Consider the following 23088-nt stretch of genomic DNA (forward strand, 5'->3'; position numbering starts at 1 on the left):
AGCCGTTCCGAAGGGGGAGGGGAAGGAGCAGGGCGAGAGGGAATGCCACCCTGGTTGTCGTTCCCCCAGCAGGATCGCCCGACGAGAGGTTTCAGGGGCTAGGTTGGGCAACAAAGCGATAATCAAGATAATTTTCTAGGTCTGAAATGCAGATCAGGTGATTTTTTTTTTCTTCTTTTCATTACTAGTTCGTTGACAGAGCTTCTGGTGGGCGAGGACTTCACATTTATTCTGCCGTCGGCAGAAGCTCACCTCGGGACGGCTCTACTGCTGCAGGCATCAATAACGTATGTCTCAAGCATGGTTACCTGGCGGTGGGACAGGATGCCCGTCGTGGTCGTCTTTGAAAGCGAGGTTCACCTGCCCCTGCGGCTTGGCTTGAGATGGCTGTCCTTTGCCAGACGACGGGCTTTTGGGTCCCGCTGCCGTGAACAGCGCTGAGCGTGGCTTCCCTGAAGGGGCAGGCTTACTGTCCTTTTGGTCCGCTTTAGCAGTGCTCTGCTTGTGCACTGGTGCAGGAGACTTTGCTTCTTTTCCTTTCTCCTTTTGCGCGGGCTTTCCATCACCCTTCTTGTGTTCATCCTTTTTTGCACCTGTGGGTGGAGTTTTCGCGCCACCTTTGTCAACTGATTTCGAACTCTTTGAAGCACTTTCGTCGCCGGCTTTCTGACTCTTCGCTGTAGGTTTTCCAGGAGGTGCTGAGGTTTTATGGTCACCCTTTATTGTGGGTTTTTGACTACTGTCACCGCCTTTACCACTTTCTTTTGGGCTTTTATCGACGCCTTTACTCGCATGCTTGTCCCCTCCCTTAGCAGCATCTTTCGGACTTTTACCTCCAGATTTAGGACTTTTCTCACCTCCTTTATCCCCGCCCTTAGCACTTTTGTCACCCCCATTAGGGACTTCTTTTGGACTTTTATCTCCAGACTTAGAAGTTTTATCACCTCCCTTGTCCCCGCTTTTAGGACTCTTGTCTCCACCTTTATGGACTTCTTTCGGGCCCTTATCTCCAGGCTTTGGGCTTTTCTCGCTTCCCTTATCCCCATGTTTTGAGCTATTGTCGCCTCCTTTCCCGCCTTCTTTCGGACTTTTGTCTGCACCCTTTTCTCCAGATGGCGGTGTCTTCCCACCTCCCTTGTCTCCAGGTGTCAACCTCTTCTCGCCCGCTTTGCCAACGTCTTTTGAACCCTCGGTACTTGTCTTAATTTCGGGCTTCGGGATCTCTTCCACTTTCTTGTCAGCTTTTGATGCCTTATCGCCAACGACAGGTTTCGGTCCAGCTTCAGACTTCGGTTTTTTGTCGGACGCACCCTTATCCTTATGTTTGTGATCCTTATCACCACCTTCTGGGCTTTTAACGGTACTGGCACCCTTGTCGCTGCCCTTATCGCCGCTCTTGTCATCGTGTTTTGGAGCCTCACTCCCTACACTTGGCTTCGTAGACTTTTTGTCATCACTTCCTTTACCACTTTTGTCCGCATTTTTCTCACCTGGTTTCCCTTCACTATCTTTCTTTTCCGGCTTTTCGCCGCCTTTATCGCCGTCGGGTTTGGGTCCTTCGGCCTTTCGTGGCTTATCAGCTGGTTTACTGGCACCATGGTCTTCTTCAAACTTCAGGCCGCCTTTCTTGGGCTTCTTTGCTTCGCTGCCCTTATCACCTGCGGGCTTAGGGACGTCGTCCGTGTGTTCCTTGTCGGATGCCTTACTACCTTCCGATCCGCTGCCCTTGGTTTCTTTATTTTCTTCTGGAGCCTCAGCAAATTTAAGTCCTCCTCTCCTCTTCATGCCAGCTTTCTTTGGTGGGCCACCGTCGCCTTTCTCACTGCCTCCGTCGGACTATAAAATGTGTTACAGCTGTTAAAGGCGTTGTGCACTAAGCAATATTTACTCAATAGTCGTCTTATTATAATATACGACATCATGAATGGTCATATGGCTCTTCAGCGACAAACTGAGCTATATCTTTGAAAAAATTTCGTTTACTATGTACGCGTACTTGATGTAAAGAAAAGCCTTTTTGCTCCCAATGTGCCGAGTGACAGCGATAGCTGTATCATCTTCTGCGCAGTGGTGCACCAGAACATGCACACAGACAACTACCGGCCTCGGTAGTTCAGTCGGTAGCGTGTTAGCCTTCTGACCCCAAGACCGCGGGTTCGAACCCTGCCGAGGACGCCAGCAACTTGGTGGGAGGGTACAAGTTGCGTAGACACGCAGTCTTACGCGAGGGACGGTGGTGCCGTGAATACAGGGTGCGGTGTGGTGAGCGTTGATCGCACGTGAATGAACCTTCAGGTGGGCAGAAGCAATCCAGAGAGCGACCGCTGTGGCGTCGCTCATGATCTCCGTTGTCTCGCGACGTTAACCCAAATTATTAGAAACTACATAGACAACTGCTTTTCACACTTGCTTGCCGTTGTCTCATCTCCGACTTTTCTCGCCTGCATACTTTGGACTCAGCACTTCTGGGTCATCTCGCCTTCTCTTCATAGTCTGCGCTCCGCGTTGTCTCATCTCCGGGCCTTCTGTCCTCTCGCGACTTCTCGTTATAGTTCACTTTGTGGAGGATGCCACTCAGGAGCAGCAGAGCTGCGCAATCTACGGATGGCGTGTGCCCTGTACATGGCTGCCCCAATTGTGAACAGCCTCATACAATGGAAACAAGCGCAGAGCCTTCGGCTTGTTTCACTATCCTTTCAATGAGACTGACTACAGCGCCGGGCAACGGCAGTGCAGTAAGTGGTCTGATATAATCGGAGGCATCTAGTGCGCGATGTGATATTGTGACATCATTTCGTTTCTGCCACGGCCGTCATACTCACCGTCAACTCCGCAAAACGTCTCTGATACAGCTACCGTTGTAAAAGAAAAATGAGTCGCATGTGCACGTTCCCCTTCGGCGCTACGGTGCCATTTTTCGTGCCAGGCGCCACTTTGTGACGTCGCTACTGTATAGGAGCGAAGTCGAGACCGTCTGAGAATTATCAGATATTCTACAACGTAGAGTCACGGCTTTGTCTCGAGTCATCGACTTCAACGAATACGAAACGGAATAGAAACTGCTACTTGCTTACACCTATATGCAGTTATGGCGAAACCACTGTCTAATGATCCAGTTCAATAAAATAATTAGCTGCACATTTATTAGAATGCTTGGTGACTCTGAGCGATTTAGAACATAAAGTGACAGCGCTATGTTCATATGCTGGGTTTGATTTGACTCTAAACTGCACTATATCACACTAAATGTTTTTACACCTATGTTAGTGTAAGAGGGGTGCATTTTGCAGTATACACCCAGATGGCTCATATTACACCCATTCTAAGCTGATCCTCTCATAAATGGGTGTGAATTTTGTGTGCGCGTCTACATTGGTGTGTTAAGAGCGTACTAAGGGAGTAATAAGAATGCAATTGTTTAAGAGTGTTTTCCCTTATTGCAAACAGTTAAACATTATTGTGGAATATGGATGGCGTGTACATTGAGTCTTAATTTTCCCTTATACCAAAACCACTAGGAAACATTTTTTTTTTCGTGTTAGCGCCGCGAAGCAACTGTGGCTATGAGCGGCGTACAGGTGTGGACAGATGGAGAGAGGACAGCAGGAAGGAGTGGGAGACAGAGAGGTTAGTATGCGCCCTGGGCCGACTTCAGGGGGAACTGTGCCGACATTCGTCTGGAAAGTCTTCGGAAAACCCAGGGAAAACCTCAGACAGCACAGCCGGTGACAGGATTCGAACCCGTGTCACCTCCCAGACTCGGCGTGGAAAGAGATCATCCTAACCACTATGCCACGGGAGCTGGTCACTAAGAAACACAAATGTTTTCTTGATGGTGAGCTGATACACCAAGCAATTCCTCAATTCAGTGTTGTTGTTTCGTGTGTGTGTGTATATATATAATGAAATTAAAATTCATCTCACCCTTGCTTTTGACTCGATTGCGAGCAGGGCTGTCGAACTTGCAGACGACCGCAACAGAGGTAATGTATATAGTATCTGTTTTCTCTTAGAAAGGAAATGCCTTTCTAAGTGAGCTGTGGTTCGTCATCCCATTTATGTGATGTTTCAAATTGATCTCTCAACTTAAGCGCGTATATCCTTATCTGTATATCAGACCGTATATAGGTCCAACATGGCACCATTTGTTAAGTGCTATACTGAGAGAACACAATACATTACATTTTCATGTTATGCATTTACTTTGGCTGATATGCATGATACACTCACTACGGAAACAAATCTGCACACGTTGAGGGTGTTGATTTGCACCAAAACTTGAATCATTGAGTCAGTTATAGGGTATCCTCCAATTACCAGCGTAGACCAACTAGCCGCACATACGCTGAGTAGATGTTACACCATTTCAGAGGTAGTGTGGGTGTGTGCCATAGCCCACACCCTTTTAAGTGCAAGAGTTTGAAGGTCCTGTACAGTACACCCTGAGAGGTAGGTGTATTTCATTACGCCTACTAACTGTTACACTCAAATGGGTGTGGGTTATGGTGTGCCCACCTCACACTCAAAAGGGCGTAAAAACATACGTGCTGTGTACATCTGTTCAAGGACAGAAGGACTTGAAATGACCGTAGACACCCCTATAGGTCAGTAGGTCATACTCGGTTCCCCTGATCAAGCAAAGAAATGAAGCAGAGGTGAAGTAATGCGACAGCCTCGAAATTGGATAACCCGTTCCCACTACCCATATGGTTGTGTGTAACCAACGTACACAAGTGAGCGTCGATGAAAAGCTATGTCCAGTCATTGTGCATATGCATTGCATATGCATGCATATGCGAGTCGAAGATCCTAAGTACTTAAGCTTCAGGTAAGTAGGTCAACTAGACGACATTCAACACACACTCAGCACAGATTACACTAGGCAGGGAATGCTGCTTGCTAATTGAACTGCTTGCACGTGTCGTTGTTGCAGTGGTCGAGGGACACACCTTGAATAAAGTTCACCGTCAAAGAAGTGAGGTGGCAGTGCTCACGTTTACTAAAACCGCTGTAGTTCCGTAGACGGGATTCTGGCTTTTAAAAATTTGTGAGCGTGTTTAAAAGTGAAATATTGCGTAGTCGTTATACATCGAATCTAAAGATACAAGAATTATAAAATTGTGTGGTCTAGAATCACATGCGTAGGAGGAGAAAAACGGCGTTCTGTTTTCTGTAATGTTTATTTCCTCTTGATAAAAAAAGGTAATAAGCCTGTGTACGGGACAACATCCAATCATAATAATAAAGTGGAAGCTTTTACTTCAACAGGAGGGTCCAAACATTCGCTGATTAACGAGGTAGCGGAATGTGATGACAGAGCTATGACTGTTTCGCTGAATCTATAGATCATTCATAATGATGCCCTAAGGGGGCATCATAGAGGTAATAAAAACTCCAGGATATACCATCCACCAAATTACTGGCGTCATTAGTCGGGTTCGAAGTTGCAGCCTTAGGATCAGTAGGCGGCCGCAACTGTTCCACTTACTATGGTCAAGCACCGTACTACTTACAATGCACCTACGATGACTCATATACCTTTGTTGTGGTGGTGGTAGCGTCTAGGGAGTCTTTGCTGGAAGACGTTGAAGGAAGAGATGGGGCGTCAGGGTCCTGGAACATGGCCTTGCGCCTTTTCCTTGGACCAGCAGGAGGTTCAGGGGCATCGGCCATAACAGACTGCGTAAAAAGCTATACCACAAAGTTGAATCACCAGCGAATACGTGGATTACGAATGCCTGGACAACTGATCACGAACGCTTCTTCGTCTTCCGTATGGCTATCGAAAGGCTGCCCTCTTGAAATTGGTCAAGAAAAGTAATCATGTACCGCCACTAGAGGGCAGTGTATAGAATATGGCAGATGCACAGAGCATAAATGCAGGCCTGCTGGTAAAAGACATAAATGAAGGCATATAAGCCTGAGCTTGGGCAACACTTTCAAAAGGGACGGCACGTACGACAGCTCAGTTGAGCTGTCGTACAGTGCTGAACAAAAGTTTACGGAACACGCTCGAGCGCGTTTCTTCGTCCGAGTGGCACGCTAGCAGCGAATCGGACCGTACAGACTCTCAGACATGTGCTTAGGTAGCTCAGCCAGCTGTTCGCAAGCCCGTGCGGTACCGTTCGCTGCTAGCATGTCACTTTGAGGAAGGAATGCGCCGGAGCGTGTTACGCAACCCTTGGTCGAGCACTGTACGAGCCGTTCTTGAATGTGTTGCCCAAGCTGAGACCTATATTTCTTCGTGGTGTAAAGAATCAAGTAATTTACCCTAAGGCTAATGCTGGTGTGCTCCTTTGGACGACATCTGTTCCAACTAGTCGAGTTTGTATGTTGCTTCCATTTTTATGCAGATTTCACGCGTTTCTCCCTATGACAGTTTTCCTCATTGGGTCATTACGGACAATTAAACAACATTCATTTCATGTCGTATAATAAGGGTTCCGCGTTTTGGCTTTAATCGAAAAACATCGGAAAAGATGGGTGTAAGAAAAAATGTCCCCGGAAAAAATGTCAGCGTTCCCAGCCCCTCAGGTAGGATTATAGCGCAAAACAATGCACCGACTTTGATTTGGTCATACCAAAGAAGGCATTTAAAATTCAACTACATACCTACAACTGCGGGTGGAATAGAGTAAGTTACAAGAGCGAATAAAGGATATTATTCTCAATAGGCACGAAACAATGGTGAGGCGAGTAGAAGGAAATGCCCCCCATTATATTTCTTTATTTTTTTCTGCAATTCTATATTTATTCACGTACTTCCTGATCCACATGTGTTCGGCTGACGTTAAAACCGTGTCGTCGGTCCAATGCCGCGAAGAAATTGCACCAGGCTCTTCTCTCCCGGTGTGTACTGCATACAAAGATTCCGATGCCGCATTTGCAGATTCACTGTCGTCAGCCTTACACGCTTTTTCGGCGGTATTCCTATTGCTTCTTCGTGAATTAAAGCAGACTTCTGTGAGTATCACCATGTAAATGCGACAGTAAATGAAGCCTTAGACGGTAATTGTGAACAGGCTTACCTTCAACTTACTCCTTGGAACACGTTGGCCCTTCCTTGTCAGCACAGAATAAGCATGATCAATGACAGGACGCTCAATAAATGTACGGCAACAAACTGCGGCCTCAATACCATGTGATCGTATCCTCAACACCCCGTTCTGTTCAGTCGCACGTTCTGTTCTGACGCCTGTTCTGTCTGTACCTTATGACCTCGTCTTTCGCGTCCCCAAATATTGCAGTATGCTATCCCACCAACAAGCCCAACTTTCTGCTCTTGTTCAACACCCCGATTTTGTTTTTTGGGGAAACTCCGGGTAACCTCACCACAGTGGACACGGGGACCTGCAGCTTATTGCTTGGAAATACGTTGACCCCCATGTCACAGCACAGAATAAGCATTAATAATGACAGGATGCTCAGTAAACGTGTTGCAACAAACTGCAGTTTAAATACCATGAGAGCCTAACCTCAACACTCTTATTTTGTTTCTTTCGGGAACTCCCGGTAGCCTTTCGACAGGGGGCATTTTTTCCGGGGACATTTTTTCCGGCTCCCGAAAAACATACGCCGGTTAAATTTTCCCACATTCGGTTTTAATTGAAAAACATGGAATACACAGGAACATTCCAAGAACCATGACAGATAAATTGCTGCACGTGCCCAGCTTAAAATTCCAACATGGCAAGCAATCTTTCCTTTATTACGCTTCTTTTCTTTGGTATTTGCGATGGTTGGATGACCTGCGACCACACTGAGTGTTCCAGGGCCAATCCTTTTGTCCCGGATCGTGTGCGGTGGTGGAAATCTCATTCCTCTGCCATTGTAGGTGCCCCAATGCGCTTGTGAACCTTTTAGGGACGTGACGTCATGTAGAATCTCGGTCACCGGCCTTTAGTTGATTAGTGGAGAGGTTACGACAGTACAGGCACCTCCACTTTCCACGTACGGCAGTTCTGTCTTTCCGCGGCAGCCGAGGTAGGAAGAAAAATGAAGAGGGCCTCGGACTACGTTTGGGAAAATCAAGATTTTGAACCCTCAGGCAAGGAAGATGTTGTCGTATGCAAGTATTGTCGCAAAAATATTCCAGAAGCCAGGAGAAGTCATGATCAGAAAACAACGAAATTGCACACCGGCTTGACGCAACAAATAACAATTTTAATGCAGACGTTTCGTCCCCCATGCGGGGGACATCATCATTGAAAGCAAAATGAGAGGCGACCGCAACCAGCGGATTACTTAACCAGGTCGGCGAACACTTCAGGGAGGGGGCCGCGATTGGTATTACACACCGAAGGTTCTCCTCGCAGGTGCCATGACTCAAGCAGTTTCCTGGGGCCCCACCTTTGTTCCCTGGCTAAGGTCAAAGCATTCGCGTAGTCAAAAGATTGATCTGTGTTCCAACAATGCTCGGTGAGCTCTGTCTTAGATCGCGTTGCGACAAATAACAATTTTAATGCAAGTATTTAAGTATTTAATGCAACAATTTTAATTTTAATGCAAGTATTTTCGCGTGACAGTTAATGTGGGCTGTGGAAGAGGTGCGGCGTGCATATCGGAGCATGTGCAATCGCGGCGTCACGTGAATCTGAAGACTCCTCGTAACGAACAAGGTGAGCGAACGCCTTCCGGTCATTCCTTGCAGCACTTATTGAACTCGACTAATTAGTGAAAGACAGGATCTGTTTCTTAGACGCACTTACATTTCGACATGTTATTAACATATTCTCGTACTCAGGAGTACATTCTTCCTACCAAGCATCGCTGTAAGAATCGATCACAAGGCACCGTCACAACCAGGAAGAAAAGGACATGACTTTTCACCGATTCTGCAGAGCGCTGTGCCATGCAGGAGTTCCTTTATTGCAAGCGGAGGGTCCTATTGGAAATTTGTTCCGGACTATGTGCCCAGCAGCGCGTACGCTGCCTTCTAGAGATCAGATGTACAAAAAATATTTGCAAGATATTTTTAATGAAAATTTGGACGCTGTTAAGGATTTCGTCAGGGGACTGTCAACCTCGGTAACAGTTGACGAAACACAGGAGCTTCGTGGTCGTCCTGCAGTTGCTGTGCTTGTGACTTTTTATGACAGGAACCTCCATGGACGGATAACTCTTATGGCCGACTTGTGGTTTCTCGCTCACTGCAACGCGTTGTCCATCGGAATGTTTCTGCAGTCTGTGCTCCACGTGCTGGAAAAACCCTTGAAAGACGTCTGCGTGCTATCTTCGGACTCTGCGTCTTACATGCAAAAGCTCCACAGAGATATGCAGCTGTCCCATGCGGATTACAGAGCTCTTCATTTCAAGGATCCCTGTCACCTTCCTAACAACATCTTTGAAGAGGGCACAAAGTTCATCCCTTTCAAAGACGCCCACGATTTCGTCGTTCACTTTCCAGCTTTGCTGAAGTCTTCAAGAGAATTACGTCGAAAGTTGCTTTCGTGTTGCACCGCCACAGGAATAGGATCTGGTTCACTAACTAACTGACTCACTACGGTGCAGTACACCATCACGTCCCACGTCTGACAAATCAATGCACTGAAGATGCCGACCACATGTGAAAACTAGCCAAAACCAAACGCGAATGATGGCAGCGACGGTATCCGCATGACATGTGTCGTCTGCCGAGGGTCCCGCATTCACCGCCACAAGCATGCGGCGGCCGGTTGGAGAAACTAAACCAGCGGCGCTGGGGCTAGGTGCGAGTGTTATGGTCGTGTATTATAGAGATGGCCGTGGTCTGTCTCCGAGTAACTGCACGCGCACATACAGGTCTCCACTCTGCGCCCTGAGTTGGGAGACTGCCAGCATCTGTGGTGAGAAGACAGAAACCAAGGGCCAATGTTGCCAGACGCGTGGCAAAGCGCGCACTCTATGACGTCATGCTTTCGAAAACTAGACATTCATGTTATGATATATAATATTTCGGAATAATGTAGTGTGAAAGACGTAGGATACAATGGCATAGATTTCGTACGGCTCTAAAGGCATGAAATTTACCCATGTAGTGGCATTTTAAAAAGAATACACGTACAGATCGTGAGGAGTGCACAGAGTCCTACCAAAACGGTTTTACCACCATTAGGCTCATGCACAATTACGAAAATTGCGCGCGATCTGCCACGCATGTTTCTAGCGCCAGGAAGTCTACTTGGATTACTTAAGTGCGCTAAGGTGCGGATGTTCAATGCTGGCATTACTATTACAATTTGACCAGCTGTGGTAGCCTCTCTCCACAAATCCACGGCAGCACTGTCGTTTGTTGTGTTTGCTCTATTCACTTACACTGTACTGCGGTTGGACAATTCTGTATACTGCCATTGCTGATGAAATTACAGCCAGAAGGTTTTTAAAGGCTCTGTGAGTACTCTCTGTGTTTGTTCCTTTCTAATTTTGTTTTTAGTGTGGCTATAAATGAGCCTTTATTTTACTTTATTTTACTTTGCCACATGTAGATCATTATGCTGTAAGCTGGAATCATGTCGCAGAGCACAGATGACTGTACAGATTTAGTACACTCCATAAATATCTATGAGCAGTGAAAGGATACAAAACTAGTACTTGACCTTAGATTTCTCTACGCTTCAACTCAATTGTCTCGCGACGTAAACACTCAATTATATATATATATATATATATATATATATATACAGTCATGTCTCGATCATCCGGACACCTTGGGAGTCGTCCGTTTTCGTCCGGGTAACCGAACCAAGCAAACTTCCGGGGAAACCTGAAAATTTGGGAGACCTCTTAATAGCTCCAGAAAAGGAAACAAGTAAAAGATCGTTACTTCAGAAATTCATGCGAACTGAGCTGCTTGAAATTAGCAGGCACGCGTGTGACAGAATCTTGGTAACAGCCACGGGCACACGCTGCATCGCCCTGCTGTTCAAAGAAGAGTAATGTCGCAGAAAGTTGGTCCAGCATACATGTTTTTTGTCTTATTGCAAATATCTTAGGCATACGCCAAAAGACGATGCTTTCCTTGCAAACAAACAAACAAACAAACAAACAAACGATGCTTTCGGACTGCCTGGACATCGACGTTCACATGTGGATTGCTTGCTCCCGGTGGGAACAGGGCACCTGTTCCGCTTATCGTGTGTCCGCACACACCAAAAGGGAGTGATCTCTGAAGAAAGGGGAGTCAAACAGTACAGAATACCACGGTGAGATGTGGCCCTTTTCCGGAGCAGTGCGAATACAGCAAATACCAGGGACAGAGGACGTTGACACTTCTCCGACTAAGCGAATCAGAATGACCTTTGTCCTGGAAGATCGTTCCCCGTACTTGCTGTCCGGATACGGATAATGAATACCGGATAACCGAGGCACAATCCAATGGTAGCAGTTTCGTTCCCGGTGATATAGTCCGGATAACGAGTTCTCCGGATATCTGAAATCCGGATTAGCGAGACATGACTGTATATCTGCGCTTCAAGCATTTTTCACCTCGTACTTAGATGGTTTGCTGTTGTGTGATATTACCACACCAAAAAGGATTAGCACTCACATGAGTTGACATTTTATATGCAGCTATAGCATGATACCAGGCAGAAGTGCCTCCTTATTCTGTTAGCTTCGCACGGTCGTATGACATACACATCCCTATTGCACTTCGAAGTGTCAAAAGGGATATTATGGTTGTACAGGTGCGGCATTGATTTTCTACTACATTTTTGTCATTTTTTTTTGCATCTTTTGCGTCACATTATGTTGTTCCATCTCTTAACCCGTAGCATATTCGTATAGCGACTCCCTGGCAGAAGGAGCCAATCTCCAATTCGGGTATAATGATCTCAAAGGCAGTGACACATTCAACAGCGTGTACTGAACACCAGTGCCAGAAGTCACTGGACTGGGAAAGCACCGCCATCCTTGACCTTTGCCGCCGCGAGCTTGAAGCAACAATTGCAGCCGTAGAATACCCACACATGCAGCGGCCGCCAGTGTTGTTCCAGGATCGAGGCGGGAAAGGGAAAGCATGGCGTTACTTTTCCCCAAAATAAATCATATACGCGGAGTTAGGCCTAGCGGGAAACTCTGCGGTAGGCTAGTTTATAGGAACACGATCTTCCGATCAACGATATCCGCATTGTTGACATTCTCTATTAACGTATTAATCATAATTACCTATGTTTTTACAGTAACGGGTGAGCAAACCGAAATATTCAGTTGAGAAAGTGCAAACCACGATGCGTGTGATTACAATGGAATAACGCATATATCCCTGCATTGAGCTAACAGAACAATGTTATTCCTACAAACAGGACGGCGTCATGGCATAAAGGGATTAATGTTGTACGTTTGTTTGTTCGTTCCCTTGTTTTCTCGAAAAATCTCAGTGTTACGCTGCTTACGTATAGTCATGGCAAGTGAAAGTTGTGAATGCGTGGACGGCTACACGTGGGTCCAAGCTGTAGACCTTGTCGCATTACTCTCAAACCACTAGTCTGCGTGCGCTCCTTAGTGTCGTTACGAGCGATGACACCACAGAGGTGAAGTGCCAAAATCGCTCTTCCCATTGGGATGAATGCTCGTGGCCGCCGTCTTCAATGCGTATGACTGACGATAACGTAACATTCAATATAACTAGTCACCGGATAAACATCTGAGTAGCGTATTTACGTTCGAGAGATCAAGGAAAAAGAAGATTGCCATTGCTTGCTTCCGCGTGCGATATGCACAGTTGTTCACGTGAGGAGTGCTGCAGAAGCGATATCCGTTCTACACTGGTTACCAAGCGGGAGAAAATGTACCGGCATGAAATGAACAAGAACACACACGAAAATGAACGAAAACACACATGAGAAAATGAAGGAAATCGGCGAATGGCAGTCCATATGTGCACAGTTCCTGTGACTACTACGGGGTAGCAGCACTAATGGCGGCGCCCATTCCTTGAATCGCGTTTTTGTGTATAGCTGACGGTTCAAATCCGTCCCCTTCTTTACTGTTCTCCTTTAGAGTAGAAATACTAATATGCGGAGCCACGGAGAATGTGAACACAATCCGATTTCACAGATGAATGCTCATACCGGGAGTGAATAGCGTACTACTTGCCGACGCGGACGTAGGAAGCTTGGGCTTCCCACGAGTTCGAGAGGGTGGATTTTGAAAGATTTATTTCGACGCACTGATTTTGCGTAGTATATTTTTCGAGCTTATTTTGACATTGTTTATATTTACATTATTCATTTTGAAATATTTATTTTGGGAGTTCGATTTTAAAAGGGAGACTTCGCAAGGATTCGAAAACACTTAGGTGAGCATCATACCAAACAGGGACCACCCCCTCGATCCCGAATACATCAGTCGCACGCATTTTCCAAATGATGGCAATAGCAAACCGAAACCGTGCTCCGTACTACGACGGTTTGTCCGGAGGAGGGTACCGTGACGTCACCCAGCGTCTGCCTCGAAATGTGAATTCTCCCTTGCGGGATGCCTGATGATATCGGCAGTGCGTTGCTTTCAGTGACCTCTCGTTTCACATGGACGAAGCGCTCGCTTCGTAATAAATTCGCTTGAATAACATCTGCACAGTTTTGGAACGAGATATTTCGTACGCGTGTTTCTGACATCCTAAAGACGGGTATGCCACAACCTCTGTGGTGATTTTGCTCCGGAGTCCACTTTAAGTAATTTACTTTCTTAGTGTTTATTTCAATGGTTTATATCAGCGTCACTCCACCCCCACCCCACACCGCACTCTGCGGAACGCTGCTCAGTCAAACGAGTCGAACAGGACCGGAAGTTCAATAAATGATTGGTTGCCTGATGTACCTTGTTGTGTGTTTTTTTTTTTCGAGCTGCAGAGTAACAGAAAAACGTTATTGTACCAGCTTGAGGCCTTGAAACGTATAGTGATGAGACACTTAGCAACCATTACCACCTTGCGGCTTGAAAACGTAGAAAATTCACAGCCTCCCCTCCCCCCACAGTTACACATACTACCTTGCACGTTACTACATGCTAGTAAAAGCTACGACAACCACTTACAATGGAAATTGATGTGATGAGGAGCGAACACGGAAGAAAGGACAACCAGTTACTACTATACGCACCCCCCCCCCCCCCCTCGTTGGATTTTCTACAACTCTCTTCTTTCCCAAGATTGTAGTTTCGGAGTCGACCACGACGGTTGCGACATTCCCTTTAATGCTCATTAGCTTTCTCAGCCATTGTTGAGTCAACCCCGGCCGAGTGAACTGCGGAACGAAATGAGTTACACTGACAGCAGCGGGCCTCACTGAGGGCACCGCTGGCAGCATTGCATGATGAACATGGAAACTCCTAAACATATCACTAGGGATGGGACAAACCCAGAATTTTCCGAACACGAATACGAATCCAAGTAAGGTTCTACGAATCCACGAATCTTACGAAACTCGAATCTTTCGAATCCCTTCTTAAAAGGGAGTTTATACAGCCAGGGGGAAATGGCATTTCTGCTGGACAGTGTTCTGAAGCCGAACTTGATATATTTGGCTGATGAAGAATGAAGAATAATAGTTCACTTTCATTTGATATCATTTCATTTTTTGTTACCTTAAGCACCACTACTGATGTACCCTACTCTCAGGAGAACTCATACTCATATACTTCTTCTTAAGTGTAATTTATTGAACTTGTTGTTCATCGACTGCAGCCAATACATAAACTCTCGAGTCTGAATTCTTTCCATGAAACTAAGAAACAAGATAAAGTTAAGCCATGTTACTTTTAAACTTGTAATGTAAGAGTTCCTGCCTGAACTTGGTCCAAAGCAATGCAAATGAACAGACAAGGAAACACTGCTCGAAGTTTTAAAGGCGAAAGAAAAATTCTTTCCCGGAACAGTACCGCAAGCGGTACTGCCCCGTCGACGTTTTTATCGGCCGAACCAGTAAAAGACACGGCCCACCCAGGGGCGGACCGCGTTATCAAGGGGCTCTTCTCCATATATGAAGGAATGTAGATTGCGGATTATTATTGAAAAAACACTAGCGTTCTCACACGCTCAGGGACTAATCTACTGCGTTTTTGTCAGCTATTACACACGGTGTGGTGAACAGTCTTGCTGATACTGTTGATGGTGGTGTTATTAGTAACTTTCAAACTGGGATATTTTCAGTTTTCCTTCCAGTACTTTATTTATTTATTTATTTACCCTCACGGCAAGAAGCATTCCAGAGGGGAGTGGATTGCAAAAAGGTTACAACAACACGATAGTGATACAGCAGCATGATAGTAATAAGATCTTGCTATGCTAGAAAATTATCACTTGGGTAACATAATCACAGACAACAGTTTTAAATATATTAATGCATGAAATTGATATGAGACAACCAGGAAGGTGGTTCCAATCCTTGCTTGTGCGGGGAGCAAAGGAATTGGCGAAGCCTGTAGTATGCGATATGGGTATGTGCACTTTTTGGCGATGATTGGTGCGGTGGGAGATGTATGTGGCAAGACGAATATGGTTAGTTCGCAGCGAGTCATTCTGGTCATAGATTTTGTGAAAGAGGCACCGTCGGGAAGTTTTCCAGCGTACCGCAAGATCAGTTAGCTGAAGGTTAATTTTCACATAATCGACACTTGCGGTACGTTGATAGTTCCCGAGAATGAAACCCGCAGCTCTGTGATGGATGGTTTCGAGGGAGTTAGTAAGCGTTACCTGCACCTGGATCCCAGAAGATGCATACTTCAGCTTAGGTCGAACGATGGCTTTATACTGGGATAGTTTGAGGTGAGAAGGTATGTGATGAAAGTTACGTCGAATGTAACCTAGAGAACGTTTCGCGTTGCTAGCTGTAAAATCAATGTGAGTTTTCCAAGACAAGTCTGATGAAATGCATACGCCTAGATATTTATAACGCGGAACTCTTTCTAATGTAATGTTGTCCAGTGTGTAAGAGTGGCGACATTCCTCGTTTCGTGATATCTTAATTGCTTACATTTGTTAATCTTAAGCTCCATACCCCACGTGGTACACCATGTTAGTATGTTATTATGGTCTTTCTGAAGGAGTACGTTATCAGCATCACATGAAATCTCTTTGTAAATAACGCGATCGTCAACAAATAATACAATAGTCGAGGAAGAAACGCATTGTGGTAGGTCGCTAATATATGTTAAGAAAAGTAAGGGGCCAAGTACAGAGCCCTGGGGCACACTTGACAAAACAGCGGCAAGGTTCGAATCTCTATCATTAACTGTGACGCATTGTCTGCGACCAGATAAAAAGGAATGAGGCCAGGTTAATACAATACACTCTCAGCAAAAAGGGAGTCAAAAGGGAGTGAGATGATGCTCGGACACCCTCGTGAACAGGGAGGGTGTTGCAGTGACACCCTTCCGTGACCATATTTAATGCGGGGTGTTGCGTGGGCTCCCTACATGGAGGGCTGTTAGCCTCACTCCCCAATGTCTATGACGAGGTTCTTCTCCCCAATGTCTTTGACGAGACTACGCAGCTGTGCAGCCTCGGACATTTATTCATTTGTTACGATTATCGAGACACACCTGCAAATAATGAAAGATAGATGAACAATCTGTATCTGACATGGCCAAAATAGTTGTATCCCAGCAGAGCACACTTACTTTTCGCAAGCCCTGGCTGTACCAAGAAAAGCCGTTGGTGGCTCATATAATTGTAATGTACCCAACATTACATACTGAGGAACAGGTACAAGCAAGCTGGTGCCTACATCTTGTTTCCTTGTGTTCATAAAGATGCCGCTTCGACAATGCAGTCCTTTTTGTTATAATTGTAATTGACCCCCGGATCGGTCGTTTCATTCGAGGGAAAATGTCCGTGGAAATGATCTCTATTGACAAGGGAAGCGGTAGATCAATTAAGAAACACAGTGTCCGATAGAAAGGGATATCTGTTCTGTAACGCTAAGTACTTTACACTATGTCACTGCAGATATACTGCACGTTGATGAATCGTATGTCCGTCATCGTTACGAAAATGTTTCGGTCCTTCGTACTCTAGGAGCCGGTTGTAAAATTTTGATTCGTGCAGTATAGCAATCCCAATGAGGGCTTTTGAGGGATGTTCCCGCTTGGGTACTCCTATGGTACTACGTAGATTATTGAGCAAGACGAAGAGGCGCTGCTCCTGTTCGTGTTTTGGGGCGGCGGCAGTATTGTTTTTGTAACGCTTCACAACACAGATCAGTATCTGCAAAAAAGAAGAAAAAAGACCAATGGAGTAACATCACTTAGTAACAGAGTGGGAAACGGACTGCCTAATGTTCTCTGCAGTGTGCTTGGGTAAGGCAGTCAAGGGAACACCTGCAGGAAGGGTGTCAGGGGAACACCTTTAGCGAGGGAGTCAAGAGAACATCTTTACAAGTGGAGTAGTGTTATGTATTGGGTTGTTTATGTGTCGAGTTCTTTGTTATCACATGGGTTATGTAAGCGCGGTCCGAAGAAGACGACGATGGGCGCGCGACAAAGAGAATAGTGCGCTGGCCAAGCCGGTACTGTCTGTACGCAGGGGACTACTAATAAAAGGTAATCCATGGACATCGGTGTTCGCTTATGCTTATAAGCCATCAGGAACTCACGGAAACTCGGATCTAACACTGGCGACGAGACGGAAGCAGGATGGCAGCGACTGAGGCATATTCAGAACAGTTTCAAGGTACCGACTGGGCCACATGGGCGGAACGCTTGACGTTCTTCTTCGAAGCGCAAGGAATCACAGACCCTATTAAAAAAAGGGCCCAACTGCTTACAAGATGCGGACCCCAGACGTTTGCGACGATTCGAGCTTTGCTCGCTCCTCGGAGCTTGCATGACGCCACGTACCAGGAGATTGTGGAACTGCTCCGGAAGCACTACGACCCGCAACCCTCCGAGGTTTTCAGCAGATGCAAATTCCAAAGGAGAGATCAACAAGCTGGGGAATCCATTAATACCTACGTAACAGCACTGCGTAAACTTGCAGCTGACTGTAACTTCGGTGCTGCGTCCACTCCGACAGGAACAGCGGTGGAAACAGCGGCGTCATCAACAGGTGCTGGCACCGCTACGTCACCGGCGACTTCGTCCACGATGCTTCCGCTTGATATTATGCTCAGAGATAGATTTGTCTGTGGCATAAAGGATAGCAATCTGCAACAACGACTATTTGCGGAAAGGGACCTAACGTTCAGCAAAGCACTGGATTTTGCGTTGCGGGCAGAAAGTGCAGCGGCTGAGCAACATGGCGTGAAAGCATCTCAGGAAGAAGTACACAAGGTAAAGCTCCAACAGAAACACGGCAATAGGACAAGGAAAAACCAACGCAAAGTTAGTTGCTACCGTTGTGAAGGGGCACACTTTGCAAGAGACTGCAAGTACAAGAATGCCCGATGTAGATTCTGCAAGAAGGTGGGCCACATTGAAGCCGCGTGTCGTAAGAAAAAAGCAGCTGGCAAAAGCGACACCAACCTGTTGACAGAAGACGAGGATGGAGCAACATCACTGGATGATCTGTACCATGTCGCGCAGAAGGTATCGAACTCCAAGTTCTTAACAACGTTACTCGTTAACGACAAGCCAGTACAGTTCGAAGTGGACTCTGGCGCGGCTTGCTCACTCATTGCCGAGGAAATGTACAAAAACACGTGGCCAGAGAAGCCGCCCCCACTAGCTCCGGGAACAGTACAGCTCAAAACATGGTCGGGTGAAGGGCTCGACATCTTGGGATCCACAACTGTCGTGGTCCAGTCCAGGAGGAAGAAGTGCATGTTGCCGCTATTAGTAATAAGGGGATCAGGAGCAAGTCTGCTTGGCAGAAATTGGTTTCGACCACTACAGATCGAAGTAAGCGGAATCAACTATGTCAACGGCGACTGTCTAGAACGAATACTCGAGGAACACAAAGAGGTCTTTGGAAAGGACATCCAAGGCCACAGAGGCGATCGGGTAGACATCCAGCTTCAGGATAGAGCAACGCCGAAATTCTGCAGGGCAAGGCCTGTGCCATTTGCCCTACGGGAAGCCGTATGCGCAGAACTACAATGCCTAGAACAGCAGGGGATCATCGAGCCGGTGCAGCATTCCGAGTGGGCAACTCCGGTGGTGTGCGTTCGGAAGAAGGACAACACCATACGACTATGTGGGGACTATCGGAGCACAATTAATGCAGCAGCGATGAAGGCGGATTATCCACTGCCTACGCCAGATGAGGTGATGAGCAAACTGCAAGGAGGCACGCTCTTTTCCACGTTGGACATGACACAGGCGTATCAACAGTTGAGAGTGACAGAGACAACCGCACAGCAGTTGACCATCAATACCGTGAAAGGCCTGTACAAAGTCAAGCGGTTACCATTTGGAATAGCAGCAGCTCCTGCTATATTTCAGAGGTTTGTCGAGAAGCTTCTAGCTGGCATTGACGGCATCGCAGTCTACCTAGACGACATCATTATCAGTGGAGCAGACCAACAACAGCACAATCGACGTCTGGAAACAGTACTGGCAAGACTGGAACAGTCCGGACTGAGACTTAAGAAAACAAAGTGCAAATTTGCACGTGCCGAAGTGGAATTCTTAGGACATAACATCACAGGTTCGGGCGTGCGGCCGACAGATGCAAAAATACGGGCACTACTGAAAGCTCCTGAGCCAACGTCGAAAGAGACCTTACAGTCATTCCTCGGAATGTTAGCCTTCTATGATCGTTTTTTGAAAGACAGAGCAACTACGGCAGCACCACTCTATAAACTGCTTGCGAAAAACGCAACGTGGAAGTGGACCACGGAACACAAGACTGCATTTGAGGCGCTCAAGGAACAGATTTGCCATGCTCCTGTGCTGGCCCACTACGACCCACACAGACCACTGATACTATCATGCGACGCTTCGCCGTACGGCGTGGGTGCGGTACTCGCGCAAGAAGACAATGAAGGCAACGAAAGACCTGTCGCTTTCGCATCCAGGACCTTGGGACCAGCAGAGAGAAATTACTCTCAACTAGACAAAGAAGGCCTGGCAATCGTGTATGCGGTTGTACATTTCCACATGTACTTAGCGGGTCGACACGTGCAAATATACACTGACCACAAGCCGTTACTCGGGATCCTCGGAACTACGAAACCTGTGCCATAGTTGACGTCGCCCCGAATGCTGAGATGGTGCGTTAAGCTTGCTGCCTATAGCTACGATCTAAGCTATCGTCCGGGAAAGCTGAACTCGAATGCCGACGTTTTGAGCAGGCTGCCGTTGCCGTCTACAGATGATGAGCCGTGCCACCCGGCGGATGTGCTAATGTTCGAAGCATTAAGCCGTCCTCCCCTAACTGCGGAAGAAATCTCGTCAACAACGCAGAGCGATCCAGTTCTTTCCGAAGTGTACACCGCTATTAAAGCAGGGACGTTGTACAAGTTACGAGACGCACAGTTTCGCCAGTTTCGGGCAAGAGCCACGGAATTTTCCTTCCACAGAGGCTGTATTCTGCGTGGATCAAGAGTGGTCATTCCACAAAGCAAAAAGAAGCAGGCGCTAGAGTTGGTGCACGCTGGTCACCGTGGCATCGTGGCTATGAAAGCCTGTGCCTGTGCCCGGAGTTACATGTGGTGGTGTGGTATCGACAACGACATAGAGGAGATGGCCAAGACGTGCATCATTTGCGGGAAGAATCAGAAGTCTCCCGCGAAGGTGGTACAGCCAGAGTGGACTCGACCCAGCAGCCCATGGCACACCATTCATCTAGACTTTGCTGGACCTATTCGAGGTATCACATTCCTAGTAATAGTGGATGCCTATAGCAAGTGGATGGAGGTCCGGCAAGTGGAAAGTCCAAACTCAGCTACTGTGATACGAGTGCTCCGCGGCCTCTTTGCGACTTTTTGAATTCCGCAAAAAGCAGTGTCGGATAATGGAACTGCTTTTGTGTCCGAGGAGATGAAGGAATTCTACCGGAGAAACGGGGTTAAGTGCGTCACGGCAGCACCTTATCACCCTGCTACCAATGGGCAAGCCGAAAGAATGGTCGGTTATTTTAAACGGGCACTGTCGAAAGAAACATCGGGAACGCTGGCTACGCAAGTTTCAAGGATATTGTTTAAGCAACACACAACGTGTCACGCGACAACGGGGAAGACCCCCGCAAGACTGATGTTCGGGCGAGAATTACCCTCGGTTCTGGATGGTCTCCTACCGAAACGTCACACCAGCCAGCTCGATAAGCTACCAGAATCAAGGACACTCCATGAAGGTGACGTGGTCCTCATCAGAAACTTCAGGAGCAAGCCAACATGGGTGCAAGGAGACGTGACCAGAAGAGTGGGTCGCCGTTCGTGGATAGTGCGCACAGAGGACGGCGAGTGCCGACGTCATATCGATCACATTAGGCTACTCCGACGTAAGGCACAACTGTTGGACACTGGCACTTCGCCTCTTCTGGCTTGGGACATAGGCGATACTGAGGATCAAGTTACCAGGAACGAGGAAACGTCGTCCGTTCCACCTCCTTTGGAAGGACGGCCTAAGAGAGTCAGAAGGAAACCAGATCGATATGGAGACTTTGTTTCGGAATAGATTCATTGTGGTTTGGGTTTTAACCTAAGGGGAAGAAAGTGTTATGTATTGGGTTGTTTATGTGTCGAGTTCTTTGTTATCACATGGGTTATGTAAGCGCGGTCCGAAGACGACGACGATGGGCGCGCGACAAAGAGAATAGTGCGCTGGCCAAGCAGTCTGTACGCAGGGGACTACTAATAAAAGGTAATCCATGGACATCGGTGTTCGCTTATGCTTATAAGCCATCAGGAACTCACGGAAACTCGGATCTAACAAGTAGCCTAAACACCCCAAAGGGAATTATATGTGTGACGAGCGTGAACACCCCCAAGGGAGTTTCCCATACTCCCTTTTTTCTAAGAGTGTAGATCCAATCCTTTGTACACGAAGTATGTGCAGAAGCAGCGGGTGTGAAACCTTGTCGAATGCTTTTTTGAAGTCTAGAAACATACAATCAGTCTGGGATCCGTTATGAAAGGCCACCTAAGGTCACTTCAAAAGGGCACTTAATGTCAAATGTCACTCAGGCGAAAGTACAAGCACATATTTACTTGAAGATGTCCGCAGAGGGGGGAATCAGCGGATCTAATAAGTAAGCATTGATTTTGTCGATTTTCAAAAGCAACACACAAACGTGGTTTGTGGATTCCAAAAAGATTTAATGTGCCGTTTTGGTCACTGGTATACGGATTCCCGAATTTCGGATCCCTGCCCAGGATTCGCAGATTCAGTTGGTCCATGCCTACATTGAGCACTTTCGAATATTACGTCATAAAAAAAAAGTTTAGATGCTTTCCAGAGGAGTATAATGCCCGAATGTTAGGCACAGCATGTCTGTCCTCAGCCCACAATGGCATAGACTCTCTAAAAAAAGAGTGTACTTTGACTCCTTTCCTCACCACATATATCACTCCCCGTTTGGGGAGTGCAATTACTCTCAAAAGGGAGTGTCCTCACTCCCTTCAGGCCCTTTATCTCCCTACTGGAGAGTAATATTACACTCCAGTAGGGAGTTATAGGGTCTGAAAGGAGTGAGGAGACTCCTTTTTGAAAGTAATTGCACTCCCCAAACGGGGAGTAATATATGTGGTGAGGAAAGGAGTTAAAGTACACTCTTTTTTTAAGAGTGTAGAGGAAGTCCAGACGGGATAATCCAAGATGCAACCTTGGGAAGCACTTTGGGGCCCTAGTGCAGCTGGAGATTATGCTGAAACATAAAACTGATTTCTCGCGTGTAAGTTCATTTTACTTTTGCGAAAAATGAAAGTCCCGGTTTGACTTGAACACCCCTCCTATGTATGTGTATGTATGTATGTGTCAACGTATGAGATGCTGAGGAGAGAGCATTCCTTAGCCACTATTGGTTGTGTCAAATAATTTATAATTATCACTACCCAGGGGAAAGGGTGCCTGAGTGTTGACTTGTGGAATATTTTAGGAGGTTGTGTCCTGTTTTGCACCCTTTAAAGACTGAAACACAAACGGAAATCTGGAGAATAAAATATGTCTTAGTCACTCCTTCCAAGTGGTCGATTGGTATGATTCCTGGCAAAGTGTCCAGCGCAGAGGGCCTTT

At 46.7% G+C, this 23088-nt stretch overlaps 3 protein-coding genes across 4 annotated transcripts in view; 2 read left to right on the forward strand and 1 right to left on the reverse strand.

The window, feature by feature from the left end:
- LOC135383246 (S-antigen protein-like) overlaps positions 1-5892 on the reverse strand; it is a 39968-nt gene extending 34076 nt beyond the window's left edge. For both annotated transcript variants that reach the window (XM_064612787.1, XM_064612788.1), the window contains exons 1-2: positions 5539-5892; positions 309-1836 (exon numbers count right to left, since the gene is read on the reverse strand). In XM_064612787.1, the coding sequence (XP_064468857.1) occupies positions 309-1836; positions 5539-5673 (1663 nt within the window). In that variant the 5' untranslated portion in view covers positions 5674-5892. The remainder of the gene's footprint in view (positions 1-308; positions 1837-5538) is intronic.
- Positions 5893-17610: 11718 nt separating this feature from the next.
- LOC135384424 (uncharacterized protein K02A2.6-like) lies at positions 17611-20100 on the forward strand. Its single transcript, XM_064613626.1, has one exon. The coding sequence runs from the start codon at positions 17611-17613 to the stop codon at positions 20098-20100; it is 2490 nt and encodes an 829-aa protein (XP_064469696.1).
- A 795-nt stretch (positions 20101-20895) lies between these two features.
- Positions 20896-21531, forward strand: LOC135384426 (uncharacterized). The gene has a single exon (XM_064613627.1). It carries the CDS (start codon positions 20896-20898, stop codon positions 21529-21531), a length of 636 nt encoding a protein of 211 aa, XP_064469697.1.
- Positions 21532-23088: the final 1557 nt, after the last annotated feature.

This window comes from Ornithodoros turicata, chromosome 2 (assembly GCF_037126465.1).
Source record: "Ornithodoros turicata isolate Travis chromosome 2, ASM3712646v1, whole genome shotgun sequence".
Classification (NCBI taxonomy): domain Eukaryota; kingdom Metazoa; phylum Arthropoda; class Arachnida; order Ixodida; family Argasidae; genus Ornithodoros; species Ornithodoros turicata.